The following is a 14630-nucleotide window of genomic DNA, read 5'->3' as shown; positions in this document are numbered from 1 at the left end:
AAAATCTTCCCTTTAACCTCCTTGAAAGGGATTGTACCAGATCATCCCAACTGCATGGATGACAGTCAAGCTCTTGAATCCTGGATAAATGTCTCACAACTGAAGAAGACCCCACATGACCCCTGGTCCTGTCCAAGTGATGGAGACTTCAGAATGAGAGTGAGGGGGAAGAGCAGTAGATGACGTTCAGGTAGGCTGCCTGGGCCCGAGAGAACGGATCAAGTCTTCACACTTTAACTAAACATGACACCCTTTCTCCTTCTTTTCCTCTCTTTTTCTCTGCCACTGACTAGGAAAGAGAAAGCTCCACTCTGTAGCCCCCCATACATTGCTAAAGAAAGGAATCTTTCAAATGAATTCATCATCAGAATTTCCAGTCCATCCGTCACTATCTAGATCAGATTTACCTCCACTTACTATCACTCATCCACGCACAGTAAAACCAACCTACTGACACAGGGTTATGATGAAGGAAAGCGCAGCATTTAATGCAGGTACCAAGCAAGGAGCCCAGGCAAGCTTAAAAACCCCAAATTCCATGATGACTTTCCGGGAAATGGTCTTAAACACAGGGTGAGGGAGAGGGTGAGGGGTGTGTGATCAGCTAGTGGATGTCTTCTGATTGGTTGGTGATGAGGTAATCGGGAGCCAATATCATCAAGCTTCTGAGTTCTAAGACCATGTGAGCACCATGCAGTGAACATCTTCCACACGGTAGGGGTTTCTATATCTGTAAAACAGCACCAAGAATTTGGTTCAGATACTGCCTATAGTTCTTAAGGAGGAACTAAAGGTCCCTGATGGTGTCTAATGTTAACCTATTATCACTCTTTTGCTTGACTGTTACCCTTTGCTTCTGCATTTGCTCACTTATATTTAATCCTTGGAACCTGGGGAAGGCCTAGGAGGCTAAAGGTTTATAATACTCATGGGTCATAGGGCTGTCCCAGGATGCCCCCATAGGGTCCTGCTGGGTTACACATGTCAGAGGGATTAAGCAAACAGTCCTGCCCATGGAGACCACACCAAGGGTGAACAAAGCTGTGGGGACTCTATATCGGTAGCTGAGAGTGATGCTGATGCCTTACAGTCTGAATTTATCTTTGGGTTAGGCTGAGAGTTTGCTACAAAGTGGGGCATAGTTAAAGAGAAAACCACAGGTTCAAAATGGCCTCACTTTTGTTGAAGCCCATGATACCAAGCCTAGGTGTAACACCTGACCTAACTGTAGCTTTGACCTTCCCCAGGAATGTAGTCTAAATCAGCCATTCTGGAATTTTTTAGTCAGCATCCTTGAGGTGATCAGTCTCCTGGGACCTCTCCCTCTTCAGGAGGAAGAAGAAATCTACCTGACCTCTTTTGCTAAACAGTGGTGAAATGCACATCACGTAAAATTGACCATCTTCAGTGTACTCGCTCAGACTGTAGAGAACCCACCTGCAGTGAGGGAGACCTGGGCTTGATCCCTGGGTTGGGAAGATCCCCTGGAGAGGGCCTGGCAACCCACTCCAGTAGTTTTGCCTGGAGAAGCACCATGGACAGAGGAGACTGGCGGGCTCCAGTCCACGGGGTCACAACGAGTCAGGCATGACTAAGCAAACAAGCACACTCACGAGTGTGCCTACAGTTCCGTGTCCATGCCTGTGGTTGTGCAAAACTCACCACCATCCAATTCCAGAACTCTTTCATTTTGCAAAATTGGTCCTGACCTTTCAGATGTTGCTAACACATTCAGAAATTATAATACACAGAGAAGGTCAAATAAACCCGGGAATGGCCACAGAAAGGATATACTGTGCCCTTCGATGTGTATGGTCTCACTGAACTCATACAATGACCTGTGGGGCGGCCGATATTGCTCATTCCACAGGTGAAGAGACTAAGGCTGGGAGAGGTGAAGTCACTCATCTAAGATTCCCGAGACGATGAAAATGGCAGAGCCGGGGATCTGAGCTGGATTCAGTGTGATTCCAGGTTCTTTCTAGAAGCACAGGGCCTCCTCACCAGGGGAATGACAGAGAGTCACAGAGACAAGAAGCCTGGAGGCTGAGCGGGTGTCCCAGACAGAGACAGTGACACAAGAAGGACAGACTGGGGCAGCCAGAGGTGTGAACCCAGAAGCACCTGGAGACGAGACTGGCTGGCACCTTTGGGTTCACACAGTAGGACCCGCACAGGGGACGGGGCCCCACACCCAGCCCCTGGGGACGAGTGCTGGGTGGAGTCTCACCTGGAAGCTGATATAGGACACATGCACACAGCCACCGATGGAGATGGCGTTGACTTGTTCGAAGGGCAAACGGTGTGCATAATCCAGGAAGATGCTCCCGTTCACCGTCACCTGTTGAGATGAGCGCACATGGCAGGAGGGGGTCCAGGACCAGGTGGGAGCACACCCGTGCTGCTGGGACCCCTGCTCCCAGACATTCAGACCTGTATCTAGTTCTTACATCAACCCCCAGTAGGTCAGGGCAACAGCCTGCAGAGCTGTGCGAGTTGCACGAACATGCTCGGGACGCTAAGTGCATCGAAGGGCAACCTCCACCTGACTCTAGTCCTTGGCTTCTTCATTCTTCTGGTGTGTGTTCATCACAGTGGGTCTGTCTTTCTTGTCTCAGCTCTCCTGTGGTGTTATTGAAAAATACATGCAAATGTCCACGGGGAGCAGAGAAGAAGTGATCTCAGGTTGTGTGATGGGGGGGTGGGAACATTCATGTTCACACAGAGAAAAAAGACACAGATGTACTCAGCTCCTCTCCCATCTCCCCAAGCTCAGAGACACCGCTCTGCTTGCAAAACCAATGTGCAATGCCAGGCAGAACTAAGTCTTTAATAACACCTGGATAAATGCAGCAACAAGGTAACAGAAAAACAAATATTCCCAGGGACCTGGAGTGGAAGAAGGGCCATGACAGAGAAATGGAAATAACTTGGACTGAAGGCCCAGGAGGCCAAAGAGCATCACGGTGACTTCTCCAGTGCTTACTTCCAGAGTGAAAGAAGCAACAGGTGAAGGTGTGTAAGGAGGTGAACGTGTGTAAGGAGACTGCGGCCTTACAGGTAACAGTCCTCTTCTCTGTACAAAGTGTTGCTCACATGACTATTTCAGGCTGCTCACAGCACCTTATGGGGCTGGGGAACAGACAGCTGAGGAGAGGAGAGTTCCCACTCACCTTGAACGAGGAGCTGTCTACCTTGAAGCAGATCTCAAACAGACTCCCCTTCTGGAAGGGCATCTGCATCTTCTTCTCCTCCGGCCCCCAGTTTCCTAGCTGCATCGTGTTACAGACCACATACCCGCTTCCTTCAAACCGAGGGTTGAAGTGGAAGGCAACGTTGTTTGTGTCACTGATGCCCGTCTGAAAGTCCACTTGAAACCTAGGTCAAGGAACATCAGACAGTATCCTGGCTTACTGCCAAAGGTGGGAACAGGAAGTGCTCACTCTCACGGACATTGTCTGGGAGCCTGCATACAACCTGCGTGGCCGGTTGGTACCCATCCCTAGTCTCGTCCCATCCCTTTGGTTCACCGAATTTGCACTGTGTGTTTTGTGCAGTTACCACATTTTGCCCTTACCGTGTGGTCTTCTAAAAGTAAGGAGGAAATGGGTAAAGAAATTTGTGTCCAAGATGGAAGTAGAGGAATGTGCCTAGAAGTGAGAGTCTTGGGGGCCAAGTGGTGGCTCCCTGGAGGTCAGCCTGTGTCTGCTGAGTTGGGAAAGAGGACAAATGGAAAGAACAAGTGTATTGATGGGACACCTACAGAGATGGTGTCTAAAGGGGAGACGCAGAAAAAACCCTAGGTCTCTGGGCATGGGGACCTCAGAGTGTGTGTGTGTCCCTCTTCAGAGGATGTCGTGTGCCCACCTGACCTGAGAGAGGTCAGCAGGCCTGGACCCTGACCCCAGATCTGCCCCGTTTGTCGTCTGCAATGCCCCAGGACCATGCTATCCTCACACTGCCCCATGCACCAAAGGGGTGACTGCCTTCCTTCAGGGAGGACAACTGAAACGATCTAAGGGCACCCCTAAATAAGTATCTCTTGTTTCCATCTCACCTCAGAGGAAGCCCCTCACCATCTCCACCTCTTTTGGCTATAGCTGAAACTATCAGGTGAGGAGGGAAAACAAAAGGAGCTTCCAAGGGGCCTAGCTCTCCAAAGCGATGCAATACGTCCTTCTTCTGCTTTTCCCCAGATGGAGCTCATGCCTGTCCCCTAACCAAGGTCTAGCCTGAATTATCCAATGAGCATCTCTCTCCCAACACCTTGCCTCAACTCAGTCCCCGTGTGGTTCCCAGTCTGCTTCTTGGGATCACTTAGGCTCCCAAATAAAACAAAACAGTCAGACGGCACGTCTGGCTCACACGCCATCACCACAGAACCAGGCTCCGCCCCACACCCACGGGCGGCCCTCAGTGGACATTCTACCAGCAGAGTGCTTTGTTTTGCTTGTTTATCTGGGGTTTCTTTTGGCTTCAGGGCTCGAGCTCTGGGTCATTGTATACGAAGTTCAGTCCCAGACTCCACCTCTGGGCTGGCCTGCTTCCCTCCCTAGACTGTGAGCCTACATTCCCCCTGTCTCTGCGGAGTCTGGTTAATGGTGCCCCGGATGCTACAGGTAGGTGGTAGGGGGCGCTGAGCATTGTTGGCAGGGCCAGGCCCTTCCCATCCCCTGAACAGGGTGGTGGCAGCTTGTAGGATACAGGATGGACCATCTGGCTGACAGCACCCTGGTTCACTCAGCGGTGAGGCCGAGAGAGACAACAATTCCCAGTACCTGTTTTCGTCTGTGGAAAGAACACGCCCCATGACGGTGACCTTGTGTCCATCCTGGAGACCCCCTTCGATCCTCCCCGTGAAGGGAATAGGCTGTGGAGAGGAGACAGTGGTCAGTTGGCCTGCCTCCTTCTCTCCATCCTCATCAGCCCTGGCCGGGGCTGGCCTGGGTGTGGGGCAGCAGCCTAGGGACCCAGTGCAGCCACGAACAGGACAGAAGGAGCCTCAGCTCCACGGACCTTCCAGCCCTGGAGCGAGGAAGTGACACAGATATTCTGAGGTTGGGACAAGGAGCCCCTCAGGCTCTGAGAGGAGGTGACAAGGTCACATTGGCAGCTGGCAAAGGAGGAAGTGGCGAGTCCACAGCCCTGAGATGGGAAGGAACCAGGGGAGAGAGGGGGGTGGCTGGACCCCAAGCCAAGCTACTGCTAAAGACCCAAGTCCTGGCTGGGGACTAGGGGTCCACCATGGACCAAAGAGACCCACCCACCTGTCCTCGAGGATAAACCTTCTGCTCAGCTGAGCAGGCCAAGAAGAGGTAGGTCATCCTCCCCGTCCTGCCCACCCCACCCAGAGAACATTGTTGACCTTGACCTTTGTCCCCTCACAGACTCAGAAAGTGCCTCTTTCCCAGGTGCTCTCTGCAGCACCCTCTTCTGCTCCTACTCCTGGGCTCCCATCCTTCCTCCAGGCTCCAGGAAGCCTCCCAAGTCCTCACTGGCATCTCCACGCACCTGGGCCCCATCACCTTGTCATGTTCTCTTTCCTGAGCCTCTTTAAGCACCCAGGGTTATGGTGAAGATGCTTCATTTTAGAGTCAGGCATCCTTCAGGTTGGAATCCTGATGCTGCTGCTCATTACCTGAGGAATGCTTATTTATTACTTGGGAAGCTTATTTAACTTCTCTTTGCCTCAGTTTCTTCATCCATGAAATGAGAACAAGTCCCAGCTTCTGGGTGACATTGATGATTAGTGAGAAAATGTCTGTGGGGAGAGACTGGCGCATCCTTCCAGAATGCTTTCTATCTAATGTGGTTCTACAAACTGCCTTCAGCACAGCTGTGTCTCCAAGTCAATTTTCCATTTCCACACTGTTGAAGTATTTTCTACCTTCTCCTCTAAGTAATATTTTACAAAGATTAAATGCTTAGAGGACCCAGACAGGTGATTTGCATATTTGAGCTGGCCAGGTAGCGGGCAGTCGGAAGTGGTGGAGACTGCAGCAAAGGAGGCATCATCCCCCTCATCTAAAGAGCAGTGGCCACTCGGCTGTGACCCGATTACCTTCCAGGCCCGGTGCTGTCAGAGCTTCCAAGTCTTCAGGAGAAGACAGAAATCTGACGTTTTTCTTCTGTAAAACTTTCTAATTTGGGGGGTGAAATGCTTTCAAAAATATTGTAGTAGGTTTCTTTTGTTATAAGAGCCATATAATGAAAGATTTGCATTGGATTGATATACCTAAATTTGCTTTAAAACAATCCATGGGTGGAAAGGAAAGTAGAGCTGGGCAGAGATAAAGCAGATACTCCATGAGTTGAAACTGAGTGACTGGTATGTGCTGTTTATGATACTAATATCTCTGTATTATACTTTCTCTTTGGCAATGAGTTAAACAGTCTGCAGGCCAAACAAACAAAAAAAAATCCACACCAGCTCAATTCAGTCCTAGTCCCTATCCTTTGGTTGTAGGACCACTCAGAATCCAGGGAAGCCCCTCCGAGCCCAGTGTGCACAGCTGCCCCTGGGAGATAACCAGTGATGCCTGAACCGCACTCAGATAGACTGTGCTCTCCATGGACCTTGGGCAGAGGTGTCTGTTGTGGCCCGCCGGTCGACCTGGTCTGAATTCTGCCATTAAAAACTTTGGTGACATTAAGCAAATCACAACATCTCTGCATCTCTGAGATCTTTCTGTCAAAATCCATGTCAGTGATTTTGGAGAAGTAGAATCAGCCTACCACAGGCTGACTAGCATGGTGCTCTTGCCTGAATCCCCTCATTTGTTGGAGTTTGAAATCCCCCTAAGAGCCTTTCTCACCATCAGGAGAGACAAGGCTGAAAATGTATCCACCTGGCAGCATGGGCTCCTCCCTCAAGCATATTCACACTAAGGTATAGAGTGATAGGAGGGGTCCTCAGGGCTCAGAAGGAAGGCAGGATGGAGGAAGCCCAGTGTGGATCATGAGGGCAGGCAGTACAGGTTAATCTTAAGGAATGATTCCCCCAAAAAAAACTTCATGGGATTTTAATGTCTTAAATGGTGCCCTCACATTCTGAAACACAAGATGATTTCAAATTGAGTATAATCCAAAGACAAGATTACTCATAACTGCGTTCTAATAGCAAACAATTGGAAATGAATCCAGAAGTCCACCAGGAAGAAAATGGTGAAATTAATGGTATTTCCACACAATAGATTCTAGGGAGACTTCACAAGAAAAGAGGAAGAAGGGACCACTTTGAGAACTGATAAGTAATATTGCCCTCTGTATTATTTTTCAAATGGGTAGGAGTTGCTATATACATATATTTACTAAATATAAATTAAACTTTTCTGGAAAGATTCAAAGAAACCACTAATATTTATTGACTCCAAGAAGGTTATGGTAGACCGAGTAATTACACCCTCTCCCGTTTCCCCACCAAAATTGTCAACATTATAATTCCTAGAAGCTGTGAATATGTTACTTTACTCAGCAACAGGGACTCTGCAGGTATGAATAAGAATCCTGAGATTGGGGGGTGGGGGGCGGGGGGGGTTGTCTGGAATATCTGCGTGGGCTCAATCGTCTCAGGGTCTGCAAAGAGGGAGGCAGAGGAGGAGAGTCAGTTGTAGGAGATGTGACAGCAGAAGCAAGAAGCTGCGGCTTTAGAGAAGGAGTCAAGTGAAGAGTTCCCTGGGGGTCCAGCAGCGGTTAAGTATCTGCCTCCAATGCCGCGACTGAGGGTTAGATCCCTGGTTGCAGAACTAAGATCCCACATGGGCCACAGCTAGAGAGCCCACGGGCCAAAATGAAGGTGCCTTGTGCCACAACTGAGCCCTGATACAGAAGAAAAAAAAAATCGCAGGAGGAGGAAGGGGCCACAAGCCAAGGCAAGCGGGCAGCCTCTGGAAGTTGGAAAAAACAACGACACATTCTTCCCTGAGGCTCCAGAAGGAAACAGCTTTGCTGACATTGGATTTTAGATTTCTAACCTCAGAACTGTAAGGAAATACATTTGTATGGTTTAAGCCTGGTGTGGCCGATGGCCCCTCTGTGCGTGCATGTGTATGTGTGATCTTAGCAGGAAAGACCAGCACAGGCCTTTGCTTCCTCTGACCCAGCAAGATGGGTTTTTATGTTGGATTTATAGCCTCACAGATTAAGCTGGCCTCCCGACTCCCTGTGCTGGCAGCTCTGATGTCACCAAGTCACGTGACCTGTCTATAGTTGGGCTTTTGAATCCAAGGATTAGAGAGTAAAAACATGTCATCAGAGTAATAAACGGGTTGAACCTGGAAGCGTCTCCGGGTTCCCCATCTGATGGAGAACAAGACCCAGGTGACACATCCTGACTCAGACCGCCGTGGAGGCACCCACCAGGCAGCCCAGCTTCCTCCTGCCCCACCAGGAGCCCTCACTAGACGGGCTGAAGGGCACTGGTCATTGCACGGAGCACACAGGCCACGCCAGGGCTCCAGGGGAGGTGGGCTTGAGTGGGGACCGAGCAGCTCCCCAGCACCTGATGCCCCATGCATCCCTCCCCACGAAGGGTTCTGTCAGCCCATCTGCCCAGCCTCTCAGGAACCTGAGCCCAGGAGAGGCTTGTACTGCAGGGCCAGGCCAGGATGCCGTGAGCTCAGAAAGTCCTGCTGCCTGCCAGCCTCTTCCTCCCCCAGGGTGCTCTCTGTGGACAACACCTTCCCCCAGGATGGGGGAAATCAAGACAACTCCCTCCTCAGCCCTTATCACCTGGGAACCTTACAAGTGGCCTCCACATCTGTGAGCCTCAGTAATACATATATGTTGTGGAGATGATAAGGGTTTAAACCAGCTGTCCCAGTCTTTCTGGCCCCAGGGACTAGTTTCACGGAGACAATTTTTCCAAAGCTGGCTAGATGTGAGTGATGGGGAGTGGCTATAGATACAGATGGAGCGTCACTAGCTCATGAGCTGCTCACCTCCTGCCATGCAGCCCACTGCCTACCAGGCCATGCACAAACACCAGTCCATGCCTGGAGGTGGGGACCGCGGGATTAAACAAGGCTGCCTATGACAAGACCTCCACACGGGGGGTAAAAGTGCCCAGAAGAAAGCCCTTTGCACCTCACAGTGCAGGGGCAGCCCACTCCCCCTTCCTGGGACAGTCTTTCTCAGACACCCTTGACCTGCCCTGGCTAACTCTCTCAACCCTCAGATGCCAGATATCTCTTCAGGAGGTCTTTCCTCCTGCGCCCAGACTCCTAACAATTCTAAACACTTTCAGAGCCCCCACAGTGGGGCAGACACCTTTCAAACTCTCTCAACATGCTACCCTGCTTGATCCTTAGCCGAGCTCTGGGTGGTGACTTGATTATTCCCATTAGACCCAAGCAGAAACTGAGGCCCAGGGAGGTAAAGTAACTTGCTTGAGGTCAACCAGTTAATAAATGGCTGAACCCAGGGAGGTCATCTTCCAAGTAAGTGCCCTGAAGTGCCATGTTCCATTGTTATCCTGCCCGGAAGATGTTTATCCTCCTTCATGTTAAAATAAAAATGGAAATTCACTGTTCTATTTATTACTTAGACTCTTCTTCCCCCACTGAGCACCCAGAACAGGAGAGAGATCAGGAGGAAGCTCAGGAAACATTTGTCCCACGCACAAATCCTGGTGCCCCTTGGCCTTGAGCGGCACTGAGGAGATGGGCACAGGCAGAAGTGGGGGCAGGGCCGCCCTGGCTGGTGTCTGCCCTTCGTCTGTTCTCTTTGGAACGAGGCCTCCCCCAGCCTCCTGTAACCCCAGCAGGAGCTTGTTTATCAGAGCCCCAGAGCTGCGTCCCCCTGGCCGAGGCCTCCCCCAGCCCTGGAACTCACAAGGTTTATGTAGGGAGGCTGGGTGTCCCTGAAGGCCAGTTCTTCAATGCCTTCGTGACCACTCTCGCTTTGCATGCTGTCCAGGTAGACTTCTGCAACAGGAATGACTCACCAAGATACAGAATTCAGTGCAATTTAACTGTTATTCAGTGGGGAGGAGCCAGGAGGAGGAGAAAGTCAGTTTAGAGGAAGGAGTAAGGTAGGGAGGTAAATGGAGGACAGAAGTGGGTGCTCCTCTCCCAGGGCCTTCTCCCCTCTGCTCTCCTCCTACCCTCTACCCCAAGTCAGAATAGTTCACGTAGGATCAGACATTCTCACCACATACACAGCTTCTAGAAGACACTGCTCCTGAGCGTGGGGCTGTGTCATGTCCAGACAACAGCGTGTGTGATGGGGCGCTGCCTGGGCATGGGGTGGCAGTGCTGCAGGAAGGCCTAGTTATACCCATTTTGCAGACCGGGAAACTAAGGCTCAGAGAATCTACAGGTCATATCCAAGGTCACACAGCTCACTAGTGACAGCTTGAGCCATATAAGGCTACTCCACTTCTTCAAAAGGTATTCCTCCCCTTTAAAATTCTACTCCTCACCTAAAAGCACAATCATATAAAAAGAAATGTTTTGCAAAAGAAAAGCCGGTGGTGGAGGTTCCCTTATCTTTGTGCATAATAATGCCCCGGGAACTTCTGACCCCTCCTCTCTGTGAATTTCTCTCTCTTCTCTCTTGATTCTGGGCTTTAGAATGGGGATCAGAGACATCTCAGACATAATAGAATATTCCAAGTGACATTGAGTTGGAGGCAATATATTGAAAACTGTCTTTAATTGGTTCCAGTACCTTGTTAATGGAAACGTTTGACTGAAACAGAGACTCAGGATCAGCTTTTGTCGGAAAGGGTTTGGGGAGGAAGTACACAGCAACAACAGACTTCGCGGAGATTAAGTAGGCCCCCACCGTGTGCTAGAGACGGGACCCATGTCCAGCCAGGACAAGCAGCTGAGGGGCCTATAGGTACTGAGTGTGGAGCAGGTGCCCTGGGGCTGAGAACCTGTCTGCACCTCTCTCTATTCTTGGGCTTGCCTCGGTGCCCCAGAATTTGCAAAGACTGACTTATTTGAGATGTTCCCATAGACTGTGCACACATGCCTCGTCTGTCCACCCTCCGTCCCCACTACATTCCTTGACCAACCACAATGTGACCGGATTTAAGCGGCCGATGGCACAGTTGAAGCAGAAAGGGGGAAAAGAAGGGGAAATGCTATGCAATCCTGTTTGACACCAGGAACACGGGGACCATAACCTCATCTACTGGGATAAAGATCATTGAATTCTCATTCAGTGCAGGTTGGAGTATAAAATGCAAGCGGGTTGGAGACTTGTTGGTGGGTCTTCTGCCTCTACTGTGTCCAGGCTCCTCTGCTTCTAGATGTTTACCCAAGAGAGATGAAAACATATGCATGCATGCATAACAGCCTCACTCACCGTAGCCCCACACTGGAATCACGCTGTCCATGAGCAACAGAAAGGAAAAATGAATAATGATGTGACCACAGTGGACTAGGCCTTGGCAATAAAAAGGGGCCAAAGATATAGGCATGATCATCAGAGACACTCATAGCTGTGCACAGGAGCCAGGCACGAGTGAGCACAGGCTGGAGTCTTTTATTAGATAAAATCCAACAATTGGTCAGAAAAGTGATGACCCATGGGGGCAACAACTGGGAGGAACCCGAAGGAATCATCTGGGTGCTGGATATGTCCTGGAGCTTGACCCGGATGATGGTCACACAGCTGTTTACAACATAAAAACTCATCCAACAGACTAGAGTCCATGTGTTTACTTGAACCATAACTCAATAAATACTGTTTTGTTTTGTTTTTTTAATTCTCAGAGCCCAGGGAGACTCAGAGACAGCTAGATTTCCAGGAAACACACTTTGGCATCATCAGACTACTTGGAAGCTGCCATTCACTCGTCAAGTCATGTCTGACTCTTTGCAAGTCCATGGACTGCAGCGTGCCAGGCTCCTGTCCTACACTATCTCCTGGAGCTTGCTCAAATTCATGTCCATTGAGCCAGTGATGCTATCTAACCATCACATCCTCTGTCGTCCCTTTCTCCTCCTGCCTCCAATCTTTCCCAGCATCAGGGCCTTTTCCAATGAATGGGCTCTTCGCATCAAGTGGCCAAAGTACTGGAGCTTCAGCCTCAGCACAAGTTCTTCCAATGCATATTCCAGGTCGATTTCCTTTAGGTTTGATTGGTTTGATCTCCTTGCTGTTCAAGGGACTCTCAAAGAGTCTGCTCCAGCACCACAATTCAAAAGCATCAGTTCTCCGGTGTCAACCTTCTTTATGGGCCAACATTCACATCTGTACACAGCTATTGGAAAGACCATAGCTTTGACTATGAGTATTTGTTGGCAAAGCGATGTCTCTGCTTTTTAAAATGCTGTCTGGGTTTTTCATAGCTTTCCTTCCAAGGAGCAAGCATCTTTTCACTTCATAGCTGCAGTCACCACCTGCAGTGATTTTGGATCCCAAGAAGCCCTGGACCAACACTAGTACATGACCTGAAGGTGGGGGACCCCTGGTTTAAACAAGGCATCCTGTGATGGGGCCTCCACACTGGAAGTCAAAAGGTGCAGAAGGAAGCCCTCTGCAGCCCACAGTTCACGAGCACCTGCCGGGGTCCAGCCCCAGTGGATCCAGGGAAATTCAAAGGGGAGATGGCGTGGTGAGGAAATCTTATTTATTCAAAAATATAAGATTAGGAAATAATAGTATAGCAGGAAAATTTAGTGGGGAAAAAAGAGGCTGAATAACTTGGTTTACGTGGAAAACCAATAAAACTTCAGGAGAAGAAGTTTGCACCATCTACGTAGGCCACCGGTGCCCGTTTGAATATCGGAGGGTGCCCCGCCTTGGGCTTCCTCTCTCACGGATCTTAGAAGCCAGGGCAAGTAAGTAGACATGGTGAGCCTCCCCGCTCCAGATGGGAATTCAGCCTAAAAAGGAGAGAAGGAGAATAGACCACACGGGGGAAACCAGTCTTTCCAGTGACTGGCCCATCCTCTATTGTCCAGAAAGGCCTTTTATACCCCTTTTTTTTGTACATAGAGATCAATGGATAATATAAAATTATGCATTGTCAACAGCCCTGACTCTCATCGAGACCAGGCTTTTTCTCTGCACACCTAGTTGTATATACAAGTCTTAGGTGATTTATATCATCTTCTGGCCAGAAGGCCAATTAGCATTTTATGGCCCTTTTTTGGTAAGGGTTTGTCAACCAGAAGACTTATTGGCCCTAACAGTGTTGTTCTTCCCAAAGTCTGGTGCCACTCTCAGAAGGCACTAAATAAAGTTACATTCTTACATAGCAAGGATACAACAATTCATAACAATGAAAGAAGTACAGTGATTTTTTAACAAAGAGAAAAGTAATTAACTCAAAAGTCTAGTGTTGCTAACATCAAAACTACTATATTCCTTTTTCTATATCCCAATTACATTGATTAATATCCTTCAGGTACCTAAAAGAAAAAGAATATGGAGGCCTGGCAGCAGTCATTGAGTCAACAGTGAAACCCATCACCGATATGATTTTTAGCTCTTTAGAAAAGGCTCTGTATCTTTAAGATGCTTTAAGCTTTGTGCCTCTCCCTGTTGAGGGGCTGTAAACAATTCGCAAGTTGTAAAAAGTCCCGGGGAACCTGTCAGGCAAGTTAGAGAGCCATCAGTGGGGTTAGAGCTGAAACATTCTTTTTATATGCAAGAGACTGTAAACTGGAGCCCTAAGTTAATTCCTTTTAGAGGCAAAAGAGTGGAAAACACAGTACAATAAGGCAGGCAGACTCTGGTTTTGGGGGGTAGATGTTCAGGAACCCAGGAGGAACACCAGAACCCAGATCACGCCTTTGCATTTTGTCCGGCTTCCTTCCTCATGACCTATGCCATGGGCGGGATTCCTCACGCTGGCTCCCAGCTGGCACCCAGCTCCCCCTAACACCTGAGATGGCCCCTTCTCAAACTCCTTTGACCTGCCCTGCCTTGCTCTCTTGCCCCTCAGAGAGCTGACACCTCCTCAGGAGGCCTTCTCTGCTGTGCCTAGTCTCCTAACAACTCTAAACACTTTCAGAGCTCCTGCAGTGGGACAGACACCATTTAAGCTCTCTCAACCTTCATTCAAGCTCACTTCGTCTTTCCCCCAGATCTGGGCAGTGACTCCAGGATTAACCCCATTATATAGATACAGAAACTGAGGCCCAGAGAGGGACAGTAAGTTGCTTGAGGTCATCCAACTAGTAAATGGTTCAGCACAGAGAGGCCATCTTTAGAGTATGTCCCTTGCTGCCATGCTGGCTTGTTACCCACCCCAGAAGCCCTGCTCCCTTCATGCAAAACAATCATCATTTTCCCAGTTCTTACTTAGAACAGTAGAGGCACCCACAGTGAGCTCAGTAAACATTTGTCAGATGCAGGAATCCTGGGGATGCTCACCCGCTGCCGTCCTGAGCAGCACCCAGGAGATGGTCATGGAGAAGCTGGTCTGCCCTTCCATGTTCTTTTCAGGTTGCTGCTCCCCTCCTCTCTCACCGCAGGAGTTGTTTTCTTAGAGCCCCAGAGCTGCTTCCTGTCCACTGGGACGCACCCCACCCCCAGCCCTGGAACTCCCTGGTGTCTGTAAGTAGACTGGGTGTCCCTGAAGGCCATCTCTCCACCGCATCTGTGGCCACTGTCACTTTACACACGGGCCAGGACGACCACTACACCCGGAGAACTTAAAAATATATAGA

General features: G+C 49.6%; 1 protein-coding gene across 6 annotated transcripts; it reads right to left on the bottom strand.

Moving 5' to 3' along the window:
• Nucleotides 1–461: 461 nt before the first annotated feature.
• LOC138447273 (galectin-9B-like) lies at nt 462–14476 on the bottom strand. Of its 6 annotated transcripts, none has more exons than XR_011259762.1 (7): nt 10157–10246; nt 9832–9970; nt 4779–4870; nt 3174–3378; nt 2078–2341; nt 1438–1608; nt 462–730 (listed from the first exon to the last, which is right to left on the bottom strand). XR_011259762.1 is itself a non-coding variant. In XM_069602935.1 (7 exons), exons 3-7 carry the CDS (start codon nt 9904–9906, stop codon nt 725–727), a joined length of 489 nt encoding a protein of 162 aa, XP_069459036.1. In that variant the 5' UTR covers nt 9907–9970; nt 11314–12839; nt 14335–14476; the 3' UTR covers nt 462–724. The 6 variants fall into 6 exon arrangements, 4 of the variants coding, with proteins under 4 accessions (XP_069459036.1, XP_069459035.1, XP_069459033.1 ...); XM_069602935.1 differs by lacking the exons at nt 1438–1608; nt 10157–10246 and adding exons at nt 11314–12839; nt 14335–14476 and having other exon boundaries at nt 2231–2341; XR_011259761.1 differs by lacking the exon at nt 10157–10246 and having other exon boundaries at nt 9832–10089.
• Nucleotides 14477–14630: the final 154 nt, after the last annotated feature.

This window comes from Ovis canadensis, chromosome 11, assembly GCF_042477335.2.
Source record: "Ovis canadensis isolate MfBH-ARS-UI-01 breed Bighorn chromosome 11, ARS-UI_OviCan_v2, whole genome shotgun sequence".
NCBI lineage: Eukaryota > Metazoa > Chordata > Mammalia > Artiodactyla > Bovidae > Ovis > Ovis canadensis.
This window is presented reverse-complemented; position numbering and strand designations above follow the sequence as displayed.